The sequence below is a fragment of the Helicoverpa armigera genome, chromosome 7 (genome assembly GCF_030705265.1).
Source record: "Helicoverpa armigera isolate CAAS_96S chromosome 7, ASM3070526v1, whole genome shotgun sequence".
NCBI lineage: Eukaryota > Metazoa > Arthropoda > Insecta > Lepidoptera > Noctuidae > Helicoverpa > Helicoverpa armigera.
The window spans coordinates 6,207,886-6,234,313 of record NC_087126.1 but is presented as its reverse complement, the minus strand read 5'-3'; the positions used below and the strand labels follow the sequence as shown (position 1 = coordinate 6,234,313).

Sequence of the window (26,428 nt, the reverse complement as noted above, 5' to 3'; positions counted from 1 at the left end):
ATTTACCTACATACATGTGCAAGAATATAATAATCCGAATCCGACTCATTTAGTACCATAAAAATAACGTTTGTATTAAGCGTACAACGAGCTACAAGTTTATTCCCCTCAGCAATACAGGCGAGAGTTCATACCAGTAAGTTTAAAGTGCCGATAAATTATAGCGACAGTATAAGTAACACTTAACAGGTTGAACGCAAAGGACCCATGGGGTCACACACGCAGTTACACAATTTCTTCATTACCCTTTTGGGGTAGAAATGACCGCATTATATATACGGCCGTATTTACGTAATATAGCAGCCGTCACAGGGGTAAAAAATTGCGAACATTTTGCCGCACTCCAAAATAAATGACCCTCTATGTAATTTGACGACCTCGATGGCGCAATGGTCACCATGCCGGACTGCCGAACCTGAGGCCCCGGGTTCGATTCCCGGTTCGGTCGACTTGTGTGTGTTGAGCATGTTTGTTGGCCGTGGTCTGGGTGTTACAATATGTATTTATCAATATGTATATATGTAGCTATATGTAGTTTATCAGTTGTGTTAGCACCCATAACACAAGTTAATTAATAACTTACCATGGGGCTAACCGACCGTGTGTGAAAAATGTCCAGACATTTATTTATTTATTTATATAGTGTTTATACGAACTCGAATCCAAAAAAAACTATATTCAATGTGACTTTTTAGGATCAGTCATACTTATTACAGAGACGTTTCGAACTCGCCTTTTGTTCGCAAGTATCGGATAAATCAGGTTTTTTGTGAAGAAAACTACGACTCTTTCAGCAAAAGTTCAGTACCTAATTAGTTGGCAAAATGGTTCCTTTTATATTGGGCTTCGAATTTAGTTTCGCTTTTATCATACTTCGTTCGTTTTTCGTTTCATTTTCTGCTTACAGTCAGTTGGCTACAGGTTCTTTCTTCTCATTAAATAAAGTTTGTTCAAACATTATAGGATATGTTACAAGTCGGCAGTATTTACTAATTCTGTGATCTTTCTTTGATAAAAATTTCGGATCTTCTACTAGGTACCTATAATAGGAACTTTTCCTCCTCATGTGTACAGACTATAGAAAAGATTGCCATAGATAGAATATGGCAAAAGAACCCAAGCTTACTACCGCAGGTACAAATATAGTAAGTAATACATTAGGAAACGAAATAGCATTTCTGTGTAATAAAAAATATGAAGAAAAACCACTTCACGCCAGTGACAAAGCAATATTTTGATAGGTGTTTTGGTTTACTACGTCTCGTATAACCAAGGATAGAAGTCCCGCGCTAGATCGTATAAAAGCTGTAAAACGGTCGTGAACTAACTCTGACTCATTTACCTGCCTCCTATCTATATTTATTTTATTTCTAGTTTTATATCGTACACCTGTGTCACTCATTACTTTGTTTTGATAACAATACACGAAGGATTCCTCCCCGCATATTACAAATTGTTTGATTTCCTTTTGGTTACTAACTCATGTGGAAATCGCAGCATTTCATATTAATCGCTGTATATTTCTGTTTGTAAATAATGGATTCAGACGGCTGGTGCTTCATTAACATTCGGCAGTGTACACAAACGCGATTTTCAATAACTCGGATGTGAAATAACAACATGTGTGTAATAAAACAATTTATTTATTTAAACTCGGCAATGTAAACTTACAAAATATATTACAGACAGTGAACAGGATATTTGGCACATTTTGGGCCGTGGAAACTTTTTCGATACCAATTACAAGTAACAGTAGGTACTCGCGCGGCATACAACGATAATGCTCTCACGTCAGCATCGGTTCGTTAAGTTTTATCTTTATTCCAATTTACATTAAGTTTACATACAATTCATTAAAAGGAAAATATTTATAATTACAATTTGTCACAAGTCAATTTACTTTGATCCATCATTATAGCGAAAAACAAATTATTAAACTTATTAATCCGTTGTAAATTTACCTAATTATTATTAAATCTACTTTGGCAGTACCACTGTATCGATTTATTTACAGAATTATTTCACTGGAAATATTAACATTCTCTTACACTAATTAATGAAATGTCAATTTATTCTAATCGATTCATAGATATAAAACATCGATATACCTACTGATTTAACGTATATCACCAATCGGTATAAAGGTATACAAGAATTCAAAATCATTGATTAGAAAACTATTCCAGACGTGCCAACAGTGTAGACACATGTTTGACTTATCGTAATCGTAAAATTTGGCACAATACATCTTTGGCAAAGGGTTGCTACAAATCACGATTAGTTACCAAAAGAACTTGTCCAAACATTAACAGAAATTCGTATCTTCAGGTCATACAACAGCACTTAGCCTATGAAATTAGATATGAATTTATTTACAATAATATATCGTAAACGTCTACGCTACTCGGAGACGATCGAGCCTTCGAGTTTGAACATTGTCAGCAGGCTATATGGGTGTTGTGGCCAGCCGGTAGCAGCGAGGGGGTTATTGGAGCGTCCGCCGCGGGTTGCCTACACGTCGCTGGGTGGCGAGGCGGCGGGCTCCGGCCGCTAGTGCAGCTGGCTCTTGGTGCTGAACCCATAGTGCAGGTAGGGGGACCCAGCGCCGTCGCGAGCGCCCCCGGGCCCGCCTCCTCCGCCGCCCGCGCCTCCGCCCGGACACTTCAGCGCGGAACGCAACTCCGACGCCATCTCCGAACACAGCGACGCCTGCGCATCAGACTATTTTGTAGATATGATACTTTACAAAATCTACCTTACTTTGAAAGAACGTACCTCTTCCTTCTGTGATCCGGGGTAGCAGTGAAAATTAAGAATTCATGTGAGTTGAGGTTGAGTATGCTATGACGAATGCTCAAAAACAATAGAATGTTTAGTACCTAATTAATTTAAGTATCTAGCTAAATGTGCCTGGCTATGAAAAACAAACCCAAATCAAGTCTGTTATCTACCAACAATCTCACTAGCATCTACATATTTACTAGTAAGAAGACTCACTGCAAAACAATGTTACCTATGTATATTTAAAAATAAACCTAGAACAAAACAAAAATATAATTAATCATCGAAAGTAAATAAATTAATAAAAACACCATGCAGCTACGGCGAGTTCACACTCATTATTAATTAATTTGTAAATAAATTATTTATGTTGAACAAATGTAAATTAATCCCGACTGTCGAACATTTATTGTTGGACCGCAAAAAAATGTGAGCTGCTTTCAATTTTCCGGCGTTGATAATTTACCTATAGAGGTGGAAACTGTTCCAATAGAAAGCTTGGCTGATAAATAGGAATTTTGAAATAGTTGTAGTTGTCAGTGTATCTGGTTATTTAAAGAAGAATTACTCACGCGTTCGTCAACGGCGACTTTGCGCGACTTCCAGACGAATTCGCAGACGGCGATGACGCACGCGACCCCCATTCCGCCCATTAGTACGACGAACACGCCGCCGACGTTCGCCAAACCGAGCTCGTTCGCCGTCGATGATGATTTCGATGTTTCGTCCTGTCATCAAAATCGGATACATGGTGATGATGGGCAGTTTAGGAAAACAGGACACATTCAAAAATAAATATTAACTTTCGATAAAAGTATCTATTTACCAATAATGCTATCTAAACATTGAATTTAGAAAAACAGTAACCTCAGTACCATCGTAACTCGAGTTTATATCGATTTTATTGTATATCGTAACGTGGTGTTGATCCAGAGCGCGAATTGAGGTCCCCGTTTTATTTCGTCGTCGTCATGATTGAAACATTGTTCAGTATATGTGACATGCTTGCCCTTTTATATCCCCCATAATACCCCATAAACGTTTAGTGACGGCTCCTGACGTTTTCCGAGCAAAAATGCCAGCTACAAGGAAAATATTCGAGTTCTCTAGATACTGTGAAAGGAAGAAAAACGATGGGTTTTTAATGAAAATTCTTCCTTTGAGGCTGCCTACAGTATTTTCAATAAGGTGTTTAGTAAAGGCTAAAGCTTAAATGGAGTTTGCTTTTAATTGCTTGAAGTAGTGCAGAGCTATTTACGCTATCAAGTAAGCATCGAATTTTAATAAACTCCGTTCTGTTTTCTTTTCGCAATATATTCTTGGTATTAATATTAGACGTTGAGAACAAGCTAGGCAACAAGAATTCGGTGTCGTCGTATAACAGTTAAACACCGCAGAGCGCTCACTGCGACTACTGGCAGTCTAACGACGTCGTTTTCCCTTACTTACCCTACAAGACCCTCCGCCACGTTTCTCTTTCCACCATTTTGTTTTCAGAATGTGCAATTTTCCTTCCTCTTGCAGTTTGAGAACGGCCCCGCTTATGGCCGTACGGTACGGTGAGTCTAAAACAATTTGGACATTTAGGCAATAAAGACCTGAAGAAGGTATGCTACTATTAACTATGTGAACTACTTTTCACAGAACTTTTACAATACTTTCGAACCTATATAACACACTTGCACACGTCGACAAAACTCGCTCATAAAAGTTTATACCTATTGGTATAAAGCTACGTTTTTGCCGATACAGTTATAAAAGTTTTCTCATTATTTCAGACATAAGTATAAATTGTTTCAACTGTAGTTGTGATCGTTATACTAATTTAACTAGTACACGAACGTCGCACGAATGAATGAATTTTTTCACTAAGTTTGAGACCTAATTATGAGTCGTAATTTGCTCAGGGCTCTGAAGTACGAATAGGGGTCAGGGGTCATGACTCCACTTAGACAGACTTTATTGGACTTTTGATTTATGTTTAACTGAATTGGCACTCGAAGTTAGTCAGAATGTCACGAGTCTTTGATGAATTATGCGTAGTCGCCTACAGTGATAATCTTTCGAACATATCATGCATTATCTGTAAATACTTGTATGATCATCGAATTCACTTACTTGGAGGCATAGCAATTCCATAGCCCTTAGAATCGAGCATCCCTCCCACTTGCGTTAGGTCACAGTTCCTCTCCACCACATACTCGATGGTGGTAGACTCCATAAGGTAAGCATAAGCTCCTTTTCCTCGAACAACTCTCTCTTCCCCCTCCTTGTTACTTGTAGCGAAGACTGATGGCCGGGCTGACTCCATGAAAGACCACATTCGTTGGTATGTGGAGAAGTTTGAGTCCTAAGAGATTTGAAATAAGAATTCATCTTCCATTTAAGTTTCGAAAAAGTTAGGTTAGTAATAAAAGTATTGTTGAATAATGAACTGAGATTTTTGGGTGAGAGAAAATAAAGTTGTTGTCAAGCCGAATATCTTCTTCAAACTTTATACTATTATGGCTGAATAGAGTCTAATCTTCATAAACCTAATATGTCAAATAAAATAGGGTACAAGATAACACGTCATAAATCCACGCTATTATGGCTAACAACAAAATACAGGAGCGTTTCATATTTATGAGATGCTCATACGGAGGTTAAATCGTGAGTTAAGCTCTTTAATATCGCATACTTATATTAACTTTCTGAGGAGTAAGAGTATCCGAACCTGCACACTGTAGACTAAAAGAAAATCGTGAATCACATAAAGTTTTTATTCTGTGTAATACAGGCCAAATAGGTATAATACCTAGCTGATCGTTGTTATGTGCTTACTACCATTCTTAACAAGAACCCGAATAAACTGTCGGCCGACTAAAAAGTCTTTATCTAAGTAGTTATGCATACCTATAGACGTTACACTTTCTTCTAAGAAATCAACCAGCTCTTCTAATTTTATCCAGTAGCTACCTATAATTTAAAAGGGGGAACCATCTTTTGGTAACTTAGTGGTTTACAAATCTACCGCGCCAATCGCGAGAGTTAGATCCCGTTTCGTTAAGCTGTCACCACAGACTGATAGAAATCGAGGAGATTAATGGCCTGTCTTGAATTTTGGTGAAACAAATTGGCTGTGTAAATTGTTGGTAAAGTATAATTCGTTTTATAATGATCTCAAACATTTTACTACCACTGGAATGTTGGTGCCAACAACCAACTATGTATCACTACACATTATTTTGGCACTTAGTACTGTGTACTCACCCTGAAAAACGCGGCAGTAGAACCTCCTTTTAGGGCACCGTACTTAATCTTGGTCTGTTTGGCTAGATCCTCAGCACTCTCAATGGGCGAGTCCATTCGTTCCACAGTGAGGAAGGCCGCTAAGTTGGCCGTGTACGAAGATATCATGATCAGAGTGAAGAACCACCACATCCCCGCTACCATGCGGGTCGATACCGCTCTGGTGCAAACAACAGTGTATTAATAACAACAACTTCAGTAAAAGGGGTTCAACTAACGAGCATTGTTAAAATAAACTCTATGTTACTGTTGAACTTGCACTGAAACTGTTGTGGTATCACAACATCGACATAAATGAATTACATGTGTGTGTAGGCAAAGCATTCAGTGCAATTTCAATCTCTATCAAATTGTGTGTGATAGTTTAAAATTCAATTCATACAGGGTGTTTGGCGCATGGACCGACAAAAATTTTTGGGGGATTCGTGAGGCCATGTACTAGTTTTCACTCATAGACCCAATGTCCTATATGTCACTGTATTCGAGATACGATTTTTTTTGTTTGTTTTTAAAAATTACCGGAACTATCACCTTTAAAACGCTATAACTTTTCAGTCTGTTGTCGAATTTACACCAAATCACTTTCATTGCGTTCTCTGATGTATTATTATTCCAAATAAAACATAAATTCATAGCACTAGATGGAAAAAAAATACTTGTTGAGCTTCCAAACTCTTAAAAATGAAAAAACGTATGAAAAATGTCAAATTCAAAATTAATTATAAAAAAAAGTAAAAGCTTTTATGAACTTCGTTTAATAAAAAAATTGCCTACTTAATACCCTTTCCAACGATATGCCACATGGGTGTGAAATCATTAATAATGTCGTCAAAATCAGAGCAGGAACGAACACGCACTCTAACGTCTCTAACAACGAACCCGTTTGATAGAACAATGGTAAGCAGGTAATTGGCAGGTAAACTGCCTGTCTCTTTCTTACGCATGAAAAATATCTCTTGTCTTTGTCTATCATTGGGTTGGAGTTTGTTATGTGATCCTTGTTTAGTCGAGATTTGACTATCTCTGCTATCGGAAGTGTCCGTGTATTTCACGTTTTCCTATTTCGTTGTTTTTTGTTAAAGTTTGTTTTTGTTAAGTTTTGTTTGTTGAACTTTTCTGTTAAACTGTTGGTGTATTCACCGTGCTTGTTACAATGCCTAACTTCAGCAACGAAGAGTATGCTGACATGTTGTTGGCATATGGCAGCGCTAATTGTAACGCTCGTGAAGCGCGTAGAATTTACCAGCAGCGTTATCCTAACCGGCGTATACCACACCACGAGACGTTTGCTACAACCTATCGACGTCTGAGGGAGACTGGAAACATAAATTTCCAAGAGCCTCGCGTTAATGTGAGGCAACATAATGTTGTAATTGATGAAAGCATTTTGCAAGCTTTTGATGAGGATCCAACGACAAGTATTCGAGTTGTAGCTGAAAGACTTCACTTGTCGGTTTGGAAAGTTTGGTCAGTTCTTCGGGAAAATGGAAAGCATGCGTATCACTACACTTCTGTTCAAGGTACGTTAAGTACTTTATTTATTTTATCAGGCGAAATCGTAAAACTAAATTTTGAACCAGTTATCTTCGACCTTATTGTGCTGAAATTTTGCACCCAAAAAACTTGTATTTTAAAATGGTTTTAACCATACACTTATTTTAAACGTTTACAAATATCCTTGTAGCTTTACTGGTTCGTTTTTCAAATAAATACCTAGTAACTTTTATTTTTCTAATTTTATCTTTTAAATTTATGTTAGTTTTGCCATTCAAAAGTGAATTTTTACCAGTCTTTAATGGATTGTTCTAGGTCTCATAGATGATGATCACAGGAGACGGCTCGATTTTGCCGATTTATGATGCATACGGACGTAGATGATACAAATTTTTAAAAGAATTTTGTGGACTGATGAATCCAATTTTAATCACGAGGGAATTGTGAATCTCCACAACCTTCACCATTGGGCGCAAAAGACAAAATCCCGCAAGAAAAGACAAAGTTCCTTTCAAACTAAGTTTAGTGTAAACGTTTGGGCGGGGTTATTGGAAGACACCTGATCGGTCCACATTTCTTACCAGAGCGCCTGACCGGAGAAAATTATTTGAATTTTTACTCGAAGATTTACCTGAATTGGTATTACCAGTATTAGATGGAGAACCAATTATTTTCCAAAATGATGGCTGTCCAGCACATTACCAGCGAGACGTGCGAGAACATTTGGACAACTGTTTTCCAAATTCATGGATCGGAAGAGGCGGCCCAATTCCTTGGCCTGCACGTTCACCAGACCTGACGCCCTTGGATTTTATGTCTGGGGCCGTGCAAAGAAATTGTGTATGCGACTGAAGTACCCACAAGAGAAATTTTAATCGAAAGAATAAATTGCGCCTTTGAAATTATGAAAGCAGAAATGCGACTGAGGACGACGACTGTAGAAATTAGAAAAGATGCCGTGCATGCATTCGCAACAGAGGCAGTCATTTTGAACATAATTTATAACTTAAATTTAATTAAAACATTTTAAAACATTTTTGTGTTTTCATTACCCTGGCACTGGTTAATGTGTACCTTTAGGTTTGTGACGACATTATTAATGATTTCACACCCATGTGGCATATCGTTGGAAAGGGTATTAAGTAGGCATTTTTTTATTAAATGAAGTTCATAAAAGCTTTTACTTTTTTATAATTAATTTTGAATTTGACATTTTTCATACGTTTTTTCATTTTTAAGACTTTGGAAGCTCAACAAGTATTTTTTTTCCATCTAGTGCTATGAATTTATGTTTTATTTGGAATAATAATACATCAGAGAACGCAATGAAAGTGATTTGGTGTAAATTCGACAACAGACTGAAAAGTTATAGCGTTTTAAAGGTGATAGTTCCGGTAATTTTTAAAAACAAACAAAAAAAATCGTATCTCGAATACAGTGACATATAGGACATTGGGTCTATGAGTGAAAACTAGTACATGGCCTCACGAATCCCCCAAAAAATTGTGTCGGTCCATGCGCCAAACACCCTGTATACGTGTGTATTCTATGTCGAACCAGACATTAATTTCATATTGTAACAGTGCACAGTAGATCACAATGCCAATGTGAAATCAATATCAAGTCGCATCAGTATCTAACAAACTTTGATGCAGCAAGCTGTGGATACTGCTCAAGCAAGTCTCGAGTGCGATATCAGTTACCTTGTTTCAACTAGTTATTTATTTAGCTACTAAATCAACGGTAAGTATTTAGCTAAGTACTGTGAAATGGGAATCAAGGCTAGTCGAAATTGCCGACACGTCTCTATTTAAATTGGACGCTCTAGGCGACTACCGATGCTTGAAATTCACAAAGGGCTGTGGTCGCTTTGAAACTAATTAGTAAAAGGGAGTTCTTCATCCAAGCTCTGCAACTGAAGGCTACATTTCCGTTTTGTAATTACCGCGAAATTGTTCTTTCAGTCAATTTTAGTCATTCTTATTATTTCTTATTGCGTTAAATGACAACCGCTTTGGTCTGATTTTGGTCAATTGTGAAACAATTGGTGGTCATTAGTCGGCCTGTAATTTGTGGAGTTTATCGGAATTGTAGCCGTCAGAGGCATAAGGGACTTACTTCGGCGCGATATCCGAACCTTGCTGCATCAAGGAGCCGATAGTGAACCACAGCGAGTTCAAGAGAGTGAACTGATTCTCCAGCACCGGCGGCTCGTCTAGGCAGTTCCTGGGTGAGTCCCACTCGTACGGGCTGAACCTGCGCCCAAATACTGCCCATCAATCATTTACAATGTATCTCACGATCGTTTGCCAACTTACTCCACGAGAAAATTCAACGCTCGAAATCGTTTTAAAAATGCAGCGTCACCAAACATTGGCGTGCTCTTCACACTTATTTACGAATCTCTATGTAAAGTTTTATCCCTTTGTGCATAAAATCCACTCAATATTCAGCCGAAGTTAATCCAAATATTTCGTATTTAATTTATGAAAGCAAAATAAAAAGATCACGCTGGTTTACGTTGAAAAGATATAAAGAGTGTATGTAATTAAGTTGATAAGGACCCAAGATATACATTTGTAAAGAACGTTTCCGGAATTGAAATTCACTGGCAAGTAAGTTGGCGAATGATTGAACAACCCCTCTTTTTATGTTCATCTTGTGGACTTCGCTGAGTTCACTATTTTATCACCAGAAATGAAACGCGTGTTTAGAATGCGAACAAGTTTTTATTACTTTCCTCTCTTTTACCACATTTGAGCGACAAACATGCTTAATTTCATTTCCGGTAAGGAACTGCTCATTGGCAGTCTGGTGCTAATAAAAGTTAATGTAAGGGGTCTTTCTAAATTATCTTACTTGGGCAAAAAATCACAGCTTTGCTGCATAAGAGATCCGATCGCAAACCACAAACAGTTCGCTAGAGAGAAAATGTTTTCCATTTTCTCACCGTCAGGAGTGTGCGTTTGATGCCATTCGTATGGAGTGAACCTATCGGACAAACACATTAGCGGCCTAATTACAGTCGGCACTTTTCCAACTGAAGCGAGCCGATGTTTCAGCTGAAACATCGTTCTGCTTAGCTGGCGCCGTCTCCTTATTGAATCCAAATACCGTGAAATATTCGATCTTTCATGCTGCGTGTTGAAAATGTTAAATGGTCTGCATACGTAGCCAATGGAAGTAATTTTTCGTTGTAATGTGCAAATATAACAGAGTGCTTTAAAGTGATTACTGGTATTAATGTAGTTATGTATAATATACAATGTATTGTGAGATGCTACAGTCACACAGTATGTCTACGACTACGTACCTCGCCAATATGAAGAGAAGTACTGACACGCCGAGATACGCGGTGGCCATATAAATCCACACGTCGAGGGAAAGCGGCGATAGGAAGGAGAACAAGTTCGGCGGTTGCTTAATGGGCTTGCGGTAGAGCACGGAAATGCCGAGATTCATGAACGGCATTGTGAAGTCAACCACTTGCTCTCTGTACAAACGAAAATAATACAATGAATAAGGTAAACACAAAGCGCTTCAGCGTTCCACAAAAGGTTGCCGGCCGAGAAGCAAACAATACTTTAGTGCAATTGTTTTGTACTGCCGAAAATAAAATACTGAAATCATTTTCGGAATTAATTCAAAAGGGAACTTAATTGTCTTACTTTCATTATGAATATTGTGTACACGTATTTTGGTCGTACCTGTCGTATGTAATGGTGAGATCAGCGATGGCTAGGTCGGCTCGCTGCTCCAACAATTCCCTTATCATGCCGTCCCACTCTTTAGTCTCACGGTTGTACGACCCGTATCGACCGTCAGGCGCCAGCTTGAATGTATAATTGAAGCCCAGAATTTTAGATATCTCGTGAATTAGATCAATGGCGTAACCCTCGAATTGTGCGTTGCCCGTGAGCTTCTCGCTGGCCTCTCGCCTCATACAATATGGTGAGCTCTAGGGATTAACAGAACAGATTACATATGTAAATGTGTTAAAAAAGAATTACTACATCAGTGAACAGAGTTTATGTACTTGGGGAATACACGTAAAATGAATTCGTAAACAGTGAGCTTGGAGAAATGCTCGAGTGATTTTTTTTATTTAAATACAGGTTTGTCTGTCTTCTGTGTTTCTGTTTAAGGCTTTGTATGTATCAAGTCATGAATACGGATAAATGTCTCGCATGAATGTTTTCTCTCAGGGAATATATTTTTACTGTGAGCCAGTCTACATAAGTCCTCTTTTCGCTTCTCGAGAGAACACTCATATATATGTGCGATACGCTAATTTTGCTTTTGTGGGCCACGGGAGAGCAGTAAAATGTTTCCGGTAGATTAATGCCTATATCTTGAATGTTATTTATTACTTACCAAAATGGTTGTAACGATGAGCGTTTTGTTCTGCAGTATTTCCACTATCTGTTTCTGGTTCTCGCCGTAGGAGCGCGTATAATTGACGCCTTCTGAAGAATTCCAAGTTCCAGCTTTTTGCAGGCCGTCCCTCGTTAATTCAATTATATCTAGAGTGAAATCGCTTCGGAATCCTTGATGGTCAAACTTTATCACTCCAGTTAAACCTTTCATTTCGACCTGTTCATTGAATTAACGACTTGAGTATTGTGGAAGTTATTTTGGTTATCAACTTCTAAGATCTATTGTAATTAAGTTATACGTATAAAGTTTTGGGTCAAATGTAAGTCCGTTAAAATTAAGGTTCACTCGTTGTCGTTTATGGAAAATTTGACTTATTGAATATTGTTAATTGAAAACTGATTCAATTAAACACAAATTGATATGAATTACCATTTCTATGATTTCATATATCTTAGGGTTGGTGAATTTGTATGTTGACGTTAAAGTTAAGTATCTTATTATAAAATATGAAACACTTTGGACAATAATATAAAATAACTTAATAAAGGGGGTAATTTAATAAATTCTCACGATTTGTGCTTTTTGTACGATTGGAATTCAAAACACATCTAAGAGAAACTATTCAACAAGTGGCACTTCAAGATAATTAAAAAACGAAATGCTATCAAAAGCACACCTAACTTAAGAGTTTAGTAGGTAAATGAAGACTCGTGGAGATTGCCATAAAAAGCGAAATCCCGAGGTGCTTAAGCGGAACATTGCCGTAGCAGTTAATCCGTCAAGTCTCACGTTCCAGTACTTAATCCCACTATGTCGGTTGCAGCTTTGTTCAATGACCACTAATCTTCTCTTTTTATTGCGAGAATTCTGTTCGCTTTAAACGAAAGCAGGATGTTTGTACAACACTGATTTTGTACAAAGCTTTGCGGATAAGCGAATCAATAGTGGTGTAATTTACTGAACTAATTAATCTTATGATCGGAATTTCTTTAGTTTTTCTTAGATAGAGATAGATCGATTAAAATAAAAGAACACAAAACGTTACATGTAGATATGTAGCTTTTACATTAAGAAAGAGTATAAAACGCGGACAATACCGTGGCATAAGCGAATCAGCTAAATCTTGCCATGTCCTATAAATTCAACAAGATTTATAAACCTGAACAGCTAACGGTTTACAATCCTTCTTACAAGAATTTGAACAAAAGATTTATGTTTCAAACAAGTTTAAGGAATAAACTTACGATTTTCATGTAATTGATGAGGCTGTACCCATGGGGCCACGTGTCTTCGGCTTCGCACGAAAGAGGCCTCACGTCAATTTGTTGTGACGTATCCAGATCATGTAAGGCCTTTGCGAATAAATGTACCGCATCGTACATAAGCGCCGTTTCCGTCTGTATATGAAACTGGATATTAACTTCAAAGAACATTTTAATATTATATTAAAAGCAACGCTTGTATCAAAGCTTAGGATTCTAAGAATTTCTATGTTAAAAGGAATGTTAGACAAAAATCGAGAGCGTTTTCAGTATTTACGGAATTACCAACGGTATAACTGTATAATATAATTCATCTCACCTTAATAAAGGTCATGTTCTCCTGTAAACAAACAATTAAACTTAATACAGCTCTGTTTATGTTTGCTCGTACATATAAGTTTATCATTGGCCTACATACAGATGGGTAATTACCTTAGCCGTCGTGTGTCCCAGTTGGAGTTTACGTCCTTTTCGGGCTTCGTCGTAAACCCAATCCCTTACGACTCTTTGGACATCAGCACGCTCAGGGTCAAGCAATCTTAAAGCTGTAATGTTTGTGCCGCCATATTTGAATTCTTCTAAATCTACGCTGTGGAGGTCCTGTGTCAAAATTCAAGATCGAAACTCAGTATAAAGATTAATAAATTAATACATTTTGTCTGTCATTGTACAAATGTTCTTCTATCTGACAATATGGGTGATTTATGTTATTTTTTCAAGCTTTTAGAATAATAAAGTTTATTTTCAACCAAAGCAAGTGAGAAACGGGTAAATTTAATTCACTTACATTAAAGAAATATAGAATAATAGGGCATGTTTTATTCATAACTTACAATTACATTAGCACATTCGTACTTCTAAGAATGCATGGAAGTTTCTTTAAGCTACTTACCAAAGAAGTGATTAAGTAACTATGGTAGTCAGACATCATTCCTATTTGCTGTGCTTGTTGGAGCACATCTCGTATCCTCTCCGTAGTACAGTCTAACACAATATGTGACTCGGCCGAATTCTTTATTTGCTTCAGAAGTGGCCTGCAAGGAATATTGAGCTTAAGCCTTTGATGGAATGACCTGGTATAAATCGCAACAAAATGTTTAAAACAGACTAAATTCAATTCAAGTCATATGACGTTGGGTTCCTCCATTTAACTATAACGATAACCGAACCATTTTCAGTTGTCAAATCACCGAGTTGACCAACGGGCGACAATTTCACGGCTGGGTATGGTTTGGCCAGGAAATAGTTAAATGGTGCGACTCACCCTTAACGTTGATTATGTTCAATACAGACATTTTTTTAAAGTAACTGTTTTTGTATATCTTAGTAGTCTTATAAAAAAAGTCATACCTGTAATCATGTGAATCTGGCAATTGTCTAACAGCAACAGGCAGTTCGGAGGGCCCATGGGCTTTGAGCAATTCTTGAAGACGGACTAAGCCGTCACTGTTCTCGTAAACTATGGTGAACGATCTCCAACCCCACGCTCGCACTAAGTCCACGTACGCCTAAAATTAAATATCATGATGTAAATACATTCTATTAAATTAGCACAAATAAATACACAAATTAATATGAAAATAATTATGATGGTAATAAAAGTACATTTCGATTAAAATGTAATTAAATACATTTTGGATGATACGAAAATATTTGATCTAAAAATTTCGATATAATTAAAATGTTTTAACAACTAAACACCAAGTTTTCAACGATATATATTACAACATTTTTTTAAAGTTTTAACATTAAGTAAGTATTATTTAATGTATTTTTGAACAATCCTAATTGTGTATTTGAGCATACGTAACAACAAATTTATTACAACACAACTGAGCAGATTTAAACGAGTGACCTGATTTTAATTCCCGGATTTATATAGCAAATTAAATTGAGTGCTGTTTCAATATATTTCAATATACACTTCAAATATGAAAATTTAAATTAATGAAAATTGAATCTGACAATATAATCATAATCTAATTTGTATTCATATTAACAGCTTTGTGTTGGTAAATTGATTTTTGTTTTATAATTTTATTTTAAATTGGTTGCGTTTGACTGCTGCTGTATATTGTGTGTGTATGTATGTATGTGTAAAGGCCATACAAATGGGCGATCGGCCTAATTGCGGATGTCCAATCTTCCGGGTGGGTGGACAATTTCATTTTTGTCAACGACGGATCCACAGCCACATGTGCGTTTAATGGCCGTTTCATTTGATACTTAATTTTATTCGATATCTGTTTTAGAAAGCTAGGGGATGAAACAAAAGAAGTACGTAGGTATATTAACGTACTGGGGAGGTTCACTCAGTTTATAATTAGCAAAGGCTTCGAGCTTCATTCGATATTATAAACTTGACCTTTCAACAAGTATCAATTCTCTAATTGAAGCAGCGAGCAATGACTCGAAACAAGGGCATGTTGTTTAAACTGAAAGTGCCCTCAGACAAGGAGCGTTTGCCTCATTGAAATAATAAGGAAAGCTACCGAAGAAATATTAGATATATTTTTGTTACAGACCTTACGCAGACTGTTAGAAAACTTATATAGGTACCAATAGGGTAGTGTCCAGGGTCGAAATAATGAAATAATATTTAGTCCGCTTTTTAGATAATCAAAAAATATTGGATACGTATTTTTTCTTTTTTTAATTAAACATAAAATGACAAAGATAATACGCTTCAAAAATTAGGAGTGGGGGCCTTTTACGTCACAGTCTCCTGAAAATTGTAGCAACTTGTGACGTCACACTCAACTTTAACACGCTATATCTTAACAAGTTCTGATCCAATTTAAAAAAGAAAAAATACGTATCGCTTAATTTTGGACAATCTACAAGACGGACTAATTATTATTTTTTAGGAAACTACCCTATTGCAATTTAACCCTAGACAGACTAAAACTTCGTCGCCAAGTATCAAAGTCTAGATACCTACACTACAATGTCTATATTTGAATTTGAACCTATAAAGGACAAAATTAATTAAAACATTTGAAATGTTTAACAATTAATTCATAAAGAAAGAGTCAACTTTAATTATAAGCAGTGTTCTGTAAAACAATAAGTTGTTCTAAGCCTTTAAGGATCTTGAAGGCTGGGATTTAATTAATTCATTCAAAGAATTTTAAAGTAGCTAGTTGTTCGTCACATAAATATCACGCTTGTTTGCCCCGGAGGGTTAAGCAGAGCTAAAATTATGACCAAAGGCCAGATAGACATACCAGAAGTTGATACAACTGGACACTAATTGAGAATCCGAGCTGCTACTAAGATGTGAAAAGTTCAGCAATTTTTGGACAACCTGGAATGTGGTACTTTTTCTTAGGGAAAATGATTCAGGTAAAGGTACTCCCGATGGTGTATCAGAAGGGAAAGCCATTAGCTGAATCACTTAGTAACTTGACCTGTGTCTAATTCCCAATAAATGTCAATATTAAAACTTAACACTAATTGGCTTTCAACCCAAAATTATTAACTCCTCTTGAGTGAATTTGTCGGAGACTGTTAATATTATTACGCGTAATAAAAAATATAAGGGAGTATGTGTATAGTGCAGAATATTGACACGCTATTCTTTGTAAATATGTGCTCTATATTTTCTTGTTCATCGGTATCGCTACTTCCATAAACTGAAGCACTCCTTTGGGAGGAATTGTCGTCTCCACAAGGAAAACATTTTCAATGTGCACGTTCCCGCGATAGGGTCGACTAAGCCTCGCATACCACTTCCCGCAATTAAGATAATTAATTAATTAAGTTTTCTGTGACAGTTTGTAAGCCGTACGTTGTATGTTGCCGTTACTTGGCGAGTGGTCAACGTTTGCCATTTAACTGCTTTATTACTAATTCCTGAGGTCTCATTCAACTCTGTCTTAAGGCACTTTACAGCCATGTTTGATTAAATTTGATTAAGCTGAGTGAAAGATCCGTATTTACTAACCGAAGAGTGCCTATTTATCCAAGACTGTGTTATTTTCAAAACTGGATCTTTCAGAATGTTACTTATTGCAATATTTTTGAAACCTGTGCCTAGAGACAAGCCCATATTATGCTTCAAAATATAGTTGCATACTTAAAAAATAATTATCTTATTGTTTAAAAACCTCAACTACATAATTATAGCGTAGCTTTACCCTAATACTCGTAGATCGACCTCTGCGGCTGGTAATGGCCCACGAGTTCCTTCAGTAATTTATGTTGAATAGACTTGAGATAAGCCAGATTAGACAGACTCAGATGCCTTAAATATTCTATCTTTATTAATAATTACCACCCGCGACCCGAAGGAATTACCTCCCGTAGACGGCTAGAGTACCATACATGTTATGTTTCTTGTGGCATTAACATAATTATACCGATTATACACTTTCTTAATCATTATGTCATGAAAGTCAGACAACAAAAAACAAACAGAGAGACTTTTTATAAAACCTTGAACATTGAAAACCTATCGTAAATAAATTCATGGTATTTACTGTAAATTGTCTCGCAGAATGAAATAATCTTTCCTAACATTTAATGTCATGGATTCCCGCAAACTAACGCCTGACACCAAAATTTAAAATAGGATAATTATCTAATTTCACATCTCAATTAATAATGCTCGAATAATTAGTTTGCGACCACCAATTTCTAATCCTCGCAAATTCCAGTTAACTATCTGATAATTATGTAGCTAATATCCGAATTGGGCTCGTTCATGCACATCTGTTCTAATACGCTTGTATTATTCGCTAAACAATATGATTAGGTACACATTTTGTGTAGTTCGTTTGGGGTTAAGCAGAAGTCAGTCTTTAGTATCGTATTTTTGCAACCTGTATTTCATTTAAGGGTACTGATTTATCTTTGCTTTTTACCCAGAGCTTAAAACCGACTTAAACATATTGATGATTTAAGAAATTGCTTATTTACTTTTTTATCCAATTACGTAAGTTTTTAAATCTCATCTAATTTATAAGTGGCGCAGTTTTATGATGGCTTAGATAGATGTCAGAATATTTATTGCATTAAAAAATCTAATAAAGACAAAAATCCATTTTATACATAACTTAAGAAATCTGAGCTCTGGAATAAAAAAATAAATGAAGAAACACTCACTCTGCTCAGCGCCGCTGGGTGTGGGTAAAGATTGACTAGACAGGACTCTCTCCTCGTCCGATAGTCCCACCGTGTCTCCAAATGAGGCAGTTCCATAGTGTCACATATTGACTGGACGTGAGCTGCTGCTGGGGCCGACTGGGGCCCAAAGATGGCTGCTACCCCACTTCGTAATAGATGACATACTATTAAAAAGAAAATGTGTTTAGATTGGATGGTACCTACTCACTGAAAAGAAGTGATAAAAACAAATTGAGACATGTACTAAACTTGCTATTCTTTGCCACTACGATATAAAAAGTGTAACTCCTAACACACAGAAGTATTGAATCAACAAAACCTACTTAGACACAATAAGGTTTACTCGGGTCAATACCACGTACAGCATAAACGAACCACGAACATCGAATTAACAATATAACAACATCTTAAAAATACACAAATAAAAGGAGGGAAGCGTCACGTACAGCTCGGTCACGTTGTCATGGCACTGTACGTGATTGTACGGTAAAAACTATATAACGTCACATCCCGCGGTACTGATTGTACCCAAGACCCGGTTAAATAAAATCCTACAACTGCGAGAATAGACCTCACCTAAATATATTACGGACGAAAGAGGCTTTTTCTGATTTTTTCGTAAGATTGATTACAAATAGCTTTTTGACAGGGAGCCTTGTCGGACTTTACTTAGGATTGGATATTATTTGAGCCTTCATGACTTTTCACATTGTGAATCCAAAAAAGTACTCGAATGATGAATGTTCCTTTTCGAAATAGAGTTGTGCCAAATAATGTCTCTAATATACCTACTGGAGATTTGTGTATTTTGCCAGTAATTACACAGCATTCCAGCTATAAAACCGGCCTTTCACAATTAAACCAGAGCTGTTTTCATAGAACAATGACATACGCCAAGATCCTACCGCAAGTCAAAGCTAGCAAGTCTGGTCAGTTTTATTCTCCACTGCCAAGTGTTATATAGACGTTCACCCATTTATCTTCATTAAATAAAGGGTGAGAGGGACATAAAGAAACGTCGGGTGATATATTATGGCGGAAAGATTATGGCTTTGAAGTGACGCCGACGGTGACGGTGCGATAACGTCGGCGCGTTAGCGGCACCCCACTTTGAAATTTGCTTTCCTTAACAACTGCCTACCAAGATTTGGGATAACTTATGGCTGTGTTAGTTTCCAGTTCAGAACTTGTCACTTTGAAGTTATTGTTCCCATTTTAGAGAAGGCATTGCATAAATAAATAGAGGTATAGGAATATTTTTGTAGAAAAGCCACATTTTTTCAATACAATGTGTCACTCGAATTATGGGTCAATTGTAAAAGGGGTATGGAGAGGGTCGTTTAAGTACCAACTTTTTGCCTTCAGAATGTCCATAACCCTATTTCATTTGATCCACATTTTGAGGGACACCCTACATAAATATTTTTGCACTTTTTGCTGACGAACTTGATACTCAGTTATCAAAAACCCTAACAGTTTGGCTTTGTTTGGCCGAGTTTGTTTTAAAAAGCGCACCTCTAAATGCGCCGCAGGTGTTGTGGAGAATTTTGAAGCCTAAGTCAATATGAGGCTTTAGTTTTTTGAGCTTTTGTTAGGCCTCACAAACAAATCCTCTTAACAGTAAAGAGCCCTCTACAATTTTGAAGTGTGTGTTAAAATATTTAAGCCTTTTCACAATAGAATTATATCTAAAGCTGGTAGTTGCGCACTGCTTATGTTACATATTTGCAAGTAGGTGCTGTCAATCAACATCCCTTCTTAGTGACAGTTTTGACTATGTTATTATTTTAGAGGCATACCTACCTATAGGAAAATTTTAATGCTAGAACCGACCTTCCCACCCTCCTTACAGTGGATTTTTCCGCGTATCGAGGTACCTACATGCTTCTTCAAGGCCACATAAATTAATGCCGAACACTTCAATTGTCTCAGCCTCATAAGAGCGTAACAAACAACAGTCAGAATATCTTTTGTTTTTATAATTTGAGTAAGAATTTTCACAATCCATAGGTATACAGAATCATTAAAAGCTATAAACTTAATCATATACAACCACAAACCTCTTTTAGAAGCATGAAAGCTGTCTTGCGGCGAGATGGTTTCCACTTGAGCCAGCAGCTTGGCTCTCGGTAGCACTGCCCTATCGGCGTTCACTCGCTCCACCGCGTATCTAAACGCGACTTCTTGCTTCTCATCCTCGGGGTGGAATAGACCACCTGTGACGAAACATAATGTTATATAGGTAATACAAGATAAGAACAGCAACTTTTTAGGTATGTAAGAGATATCACTTCTGGTATTTTTGTAGTGTTACTAGAGGCAGTATTTTGAATCATGTTTTTTAGACTAGTCGAGGTCTTTCATTGGACTGTGTTCAAATAAAAATATTTTCGGATTTAAAATTGTTATTTTTTCAGAGTGGTTATTTCTTTGATATTGGTCAGCCAACACATAAAACTAATCCTCTACATGGGAACAGTACATTCCAAAACGGGATGAATTCTGCGAATCCGTTCGGTAATTCCACAGTTACATACCTCCGACAAAATATTCGGAGCACTTTAGAATAATATAATTTACGTAGGCACGTTAATGTTAGCTTCAATTACATGGATGGGATCTTGAACAGTTTGATGAAGCGTGTTTTCCTTTCATGCCCAGAAGGCCAGAACAACATTTACTCTTACTTGTTTACAAATCAAATATTATCAGTAAGTTCTCACATATGTAACAAGACTCAAGTACACGCGTTCTGCTCACGCGCTGTTAAACAACAACCAATTATGTTTGCGATTACAAATATTATCTGCTTCAATAGAATTCCAGCAGCGCGAACAGTAAAATCCAAATTCAAGTTCAAACACAGCGTTAATTTACAATAATGCTTTAAATGAAAATTTAATCGCCCGAAAGCTCTCTGAAAACCCAATTATATTCAGATCATAGCTTCTATATACATTTTTGAATTAGCAATTGAACATAAATCAACGTTGAATTAAGATTACGCAATAATTAATTCATTATTATAATGAAGTCGGTAAAGTAAGGCTTACCTATTCGGATGGTGTCGGGCAGCGCAGATAGATGGCCGAAGAATAAAATAAGGAATATTGCGTTCGCCCCTCTCATCCTGAAACAAAAAGTAATGACGTCATTTCATGGTCTCGGAGACGGAATGACTAATCATGTTTATTTCAAGTTTATTTTTAGAAACATTCATTCATTTTCCCTGTTTTATGAAGCAAATATACGGATAAATATGCATAAGCTCCTTCATGGGATTGCGTTTTTTTTGTTATAAGTTAAGATTCAAAATGGTTTGGTCTAGTACTGTAATCAGTATCGTTTTTTTGTCTTAAATTAACTAGCTGTCGCTAGAATACACCACCAGTTTACATATACCTAGGTACGGTTAAAATAATAATATTAAATCTATGGCCTACAGTGGCCATTATTTTTAAAGAGGGTCAGATAAAAACTGCAACTATTATTTTGTTATTTCCATTTACAGGTTTTGTTACGAATATAAATCCAAAGTAAAATTTTCACCGGAAAATTCTCAGCGGGGCTGTCTGATTGTTCGAAAGAGTTACCGCGGCCCTGGTACGCAAAGTGCTTCTGAAGGAACATGGTGGGTTTTAGTCAGTTAGTGTATGTCGATTTCCACCAAGAGAAATGTGTTTCTTCATAAAAAAAATATACTATGACTAGCTGGTGCCCGCGACTTCGTCTGCGCAGGTTTAGTATTTCGAACAATATGTTTACAAATTGTAGCCTATGTGTTATTCTGATGTATAAGTTATATTATTGTAAAGTTTCATTAACATCCATTCAGTAGTTTTTGCGTGAAAGAGTAACAAACATCCATACATCCATACATACAAACTTTCGCGTTTATAATATTAGTAGGATTTAAAACAGAGAACTCCACCACCTACGCTAGTTAGTCTTAGAAAAATGTTGTAGGTACTGTTTTTATTGCTAGTAATATCTATTATAGTTATTGAAATGCTTCTTTGTGTTCTTTGAAACACTGTAACATTATGTTCTGTAAATAGATTCCTTTGTTGCATTGTTAACAAGGCCAGCAGTATTTTCCATGAAAAATTAAACTCAGCAGTTTTGCAAAATTATTCATCTAATTAAAATAAAATCACAATGTATTTCGACTTAATAGTATATACGTAAAAGCAAAGATTCATCCGAAATGGTTCATTAACAGCAATAGTTGGTAACTTTTACTACGAGTATCTACCAAAATAGTTTTACGTCAATTACCAAAGTTTCGTTAAATTACATTTTCGTTTGACATAATATATTACTAGCGCGTTCTATTTCTGTCTCATACACTTACGTTACACAACAGATGCGGCCATCCCTTTCTTTTGCTTCGTCAGCATTTTTAAAACGGATTCTAAAAATAGTCCGTTTAACCAATCTTTTACAACTGTTTTACTTTCCTTGCCTTGGATACCATTTATATTTAACTTGGAAGGAAATGTCAAGAAAGTGCTACTTTTCAATTAGCATTATTTATATGTCAGAAGTTCAAAGAACAAAGGGGACTAAAATAGAACATTGTAGCGTTGAAGGTTACGAAAGCGTTAATTATTTACATTTAATTACGATTGTCTAAATTGAAAATGTTGACAAAAATAGTGTCGAAGTTAAATTATATGAAAGTCAACTGAGTAAAAGTAAAACTAATAAAGGTGGTTTCTGACCGTTAGCTGTGTCTAATACATATGTATGTGGCAACCTTTAAAGTCGGTGTGACGGTACAGAGGTCACAGCAGTTTGCAAAGTTAGCAATGTAAGTGCAGTCACGTCTAGGAATGTCGTGAAATTGTTGTTGGAACTGACTTCATGCACGGTGCAGCTGAATGGACTGTCAACATTAGAGGTATTTAGGATCTATGTAATTTAACACATATTTTTTATGAGAAAAGCCGTTCGTCTCAGTTCTTTAAATAATTCGTTGTAAAATATAAAATAACTACTTTATGGTTTTCAAGCCTTTTTGATCTTTGAAAAAGGCTTTGTGATCCTTCTATTCATGTCTAGTAAAATGAAACCAAATATCACTGCCCCGATAGCCTAGTACTTGCTGCTTGCAAGTTTAGAAAAAACATAAATCTGCTCGGAAGTAAATATGTTTGGGCTTATGGTATATTAGTACCCTAGTACTTAGACCTACAAAGGGCACGTTGAGCCAAAATCCCTCGATGCTGCCTTGATAGCTGTCAATTCGGATTTAAGTGTACTTTGACACTAGAGCTTGTTATAGTACCCCAGCAGCCTACACATAAAAAACTACTAATTGCTTTAGCATATAGCTAGTGATATTATAAGACGCTTGTCCGTTTTGAAACGTTTTGGTTTAAGGTTGTCACAATGCAGCTTAGACCGTTTGGTCATTCGGATGTCGCTACGACATCTTGCTCGCAAGGCTTAAACTTCTGTTAGATATATCATATTTCCAGAAGAATACAGATAATAACTGAGCGTTGTTACTCAGTAATAAGCTTATACAAATCGCAGACGTATAACTACATACACAAGAAAACTAACTTCCATCTTAGATCCAACTTATGGAATTAGTCAGTCCGTCTTTTGCAGGCTATGAAACTTTTTGGCTCTGAAAGCCAAACCAAATCGGCTAGCTAACTGCCTTGATCTTGCATCAGCTTTATTTATTTACACTGGTTGTACGAGGATATTCGTTTCCCTAGAAAATCAAGCCCACTAAGTTCCCATCCTGATTTCTTATAAATCAAGTAAATTATTTCCGTTCTACTTTGTTCAGTCGTTTTCTCATGCGTGAAAACGTTGGCCAATTCACGCCGCATTAGCCCTCCATCTTCATTCCTCTCTGTCTTAAGTTTTCTGCGAAACCATTACAGCAGGCTTCGGCGATCTATCATGCCATCGCATAGGTGAGCGTCTTTTGTTTGTTCTTCCCTTCTACACGCCCTATAATAATTAACAAGATCGTATATTAACCTCGACAAAATATTATCATTATTAACAAAAGTAAGGTGACAAATAATGTAATGAATGGCTCTGGTTAATAATAGACGTCTAATTGTAGTGTGTCCTAATTGAGAGTTGACAACAATGTTGGACAAAGGTTATCGTCTCTAATACTTAGTAAGGGTAAATTGCTGGTACTAACGCCGAACTTAGAAGCCTACAGTGTCATCAAATTATTATCTTTGTTTATATAGCACCACAACATGACATCAAGAACCCTACCCTTAGTGCTCATAATCTTCACCCTCCAGACCTTATTATGCGAGGCTTGTAAGACGCCTGTCATGAGGCACTATAATATTATAACAACGGAACAATACTCCTTGTTGGAACAAGAATTAGCACTCGACTAAGACCTTTAACTTCAACTACGAGGATCCTCGAACTGAAGATATTATATTACTGTAATACAATACCGTTTCCCTACGGTTTTCATGTCGACAATGATAATTGCGACTATATTAACCCATAAGCAATACCTGACAGGTATTACACTACCAGGTAACCTGTCAAGCTAAAACTATAAAGGATTTTTGTGAATACATTACGTAGGTATTTCTATTTCTCAAACAAAAGTACCTACTGTTTCCCAAATGACTCCAAATCATCCATTGTTAAGCTTCTATTTATTGGCAAAAAAACTCAAATCTAAAAATGTTCTGAATTCAAGATGGGTCTCCCAAATAACGGTCATACCGTCAATCAGGACAGGCGGCCGCCCGCAGTTAATTGGTTTTATCAGAAAGGCGGATGTACCCATCTTCCTTATATGTAACTAATACCAAAATAGCCTATTGGCCCCTCCTTATACCGACCTCTATTGTCACCATGCTCAAATTAGATAACCGAAATTACACGTGGGAAAAGCGATACCATTTACTTGAATATTCCTAGTTTGTATTAAGAAGAATGACTACATATTACAACTAAATAGCCTATTACACTAAATGATGTCGAAAATGGCCTTCACTGACACTAATCTCACCTCTTACAGAACATTAAACTGACCTCATAATGAAATTATACTGCAAGGAAAGCGGTAATATTTAATTTTCAATTATACCGCAAGGAAAAATACGAATCTCCATAAAATGGACCGGAGTGCTATAACAACAGAATAAAATTAGAATCTAATAAAGTATGGCGATGTAAATAATATTGTTTGTGTTTTTATGACAAAGTTTATGAATGAAATAACTTCGTGACGCACGATCCGTGACATAAAAATAAATTAGGACACAAAGGGTCGTTGTATGTTTGCTTTAAAGCCTTCTTAAAGTGTAATTTGCTAATGTCAGACGTTAGATCTGACACATCTTGACATGAAGGTTTATAAGATTTTAGCAGGTTTCAGGCTGTATAGTTTCATTAACATTTATTGCGGAATAATGTTTTCATAATATTATTGCCTGAAAAGAAATGCCCTTCTTTGTTTCCATGATCTTAATTAGCCTTAATTAGGATCATCTGAGCAAAGGACGATTTTATTCGTCGTCATCCACAAAAGGAAATGAATTATCCTGCTTTGCTACACAACGATAATCGTTGCTTCTATTTATAAGGCTTTCCTTAGTTACTACCCAGCAGGAGAGCTTAGAAAACCATTTATAACCTAAAAATAGTAACGTTTCTCAAAACTATTATAATGTTTTGGTTATGCAAGTCTTTTGAACGTTACTTTATTTTATATATTGAGCTTTGATTTAATTGTAGTAAAAAATTAACGTACCTGTAAAACTACTGAATGCCACTCACACACGAAACACCTGTGTTATGTACACATCGTCACCAATTAATTTACTACTACACGAAACACACTAACCATTCACTAACACCAATCACAGATAGCATTATTACATTGTAATTACCGCTGCAGTGCGATAATGTACGCGAAACTGTCAATTGTTGCGTTTTGAGCATACGATTCGTTTGGCACGTTATTCGTCTTGATTAATCGGATACGTATCGATTTGTATTCGAGAGGAGAATCGAGTCATGTGTGTAAGTAGGCCGGTAGAGCTCGCGGCGTCCGCCCGCGCCCGTGGCGTCGTCGAGCTGACGGC

At 36.6% G+C, this 26,428-nt stretch overlaps 1 protein-coding gene across 6 annotated transcripts; it reads right to left on the bottom strand.

Annotated features, from left to right (window-relative positions):
• Positions 1-1,625: 1,625 nt before the first annotated feature.
• LOC110380091 (glutamate receptor ionotropic, kainate 2) lies at positions 1,626-26,428 on the bottom strand. Of its 6 annotated transcripts, none has more exons than XM_021339963.3 (19): positions 26,095-26,428; positions 21,386-21,462; positions 20,393-20,548; positions 18,312-18,496; positions 14,556-14,713; positions 14,098-14,239; positions 13,638-13,805; positions 13,525-13,545; positions 13,188-13,340; positions 11,941-12,159; positions 11,274-11,524; positions 10,880-11,059; positions 10,426-10,557; positions 6,034-6,232; positions 4,900-5,131; positions 4,231-4,346; positions 3,354-3,509; positions 2,776-2,784; positions 1,626-2,709 (listed from the first exon to the last, which is right to left on the bottom strand). In XM_021339963.3, the coding sequence occupies exons 2-19, from the start codon at positions 21,459-21,461 to the stop codon at positions 2,551-2,553; spliced, it is 2,712 nt and encodes a 903-aa protein (XP_021195638.3). In that variant the 5' UTR covers position 21,462; positions 26,095-26,428; the 3' UTR covers positions 1,626-2,550. The 6 variants fall into 6 exon arrangements, with proteins under 6 accessions (XP_021195638.3, XP_021195637.3, XP_021195640.3 ...); XM_021339962.3 differs by lacking the exon at positions 10,426-10,557 and adding an exon at positions 9,685-9,822; XM_021339965.3 differs by lacking the exon at positions 2,776-2,784.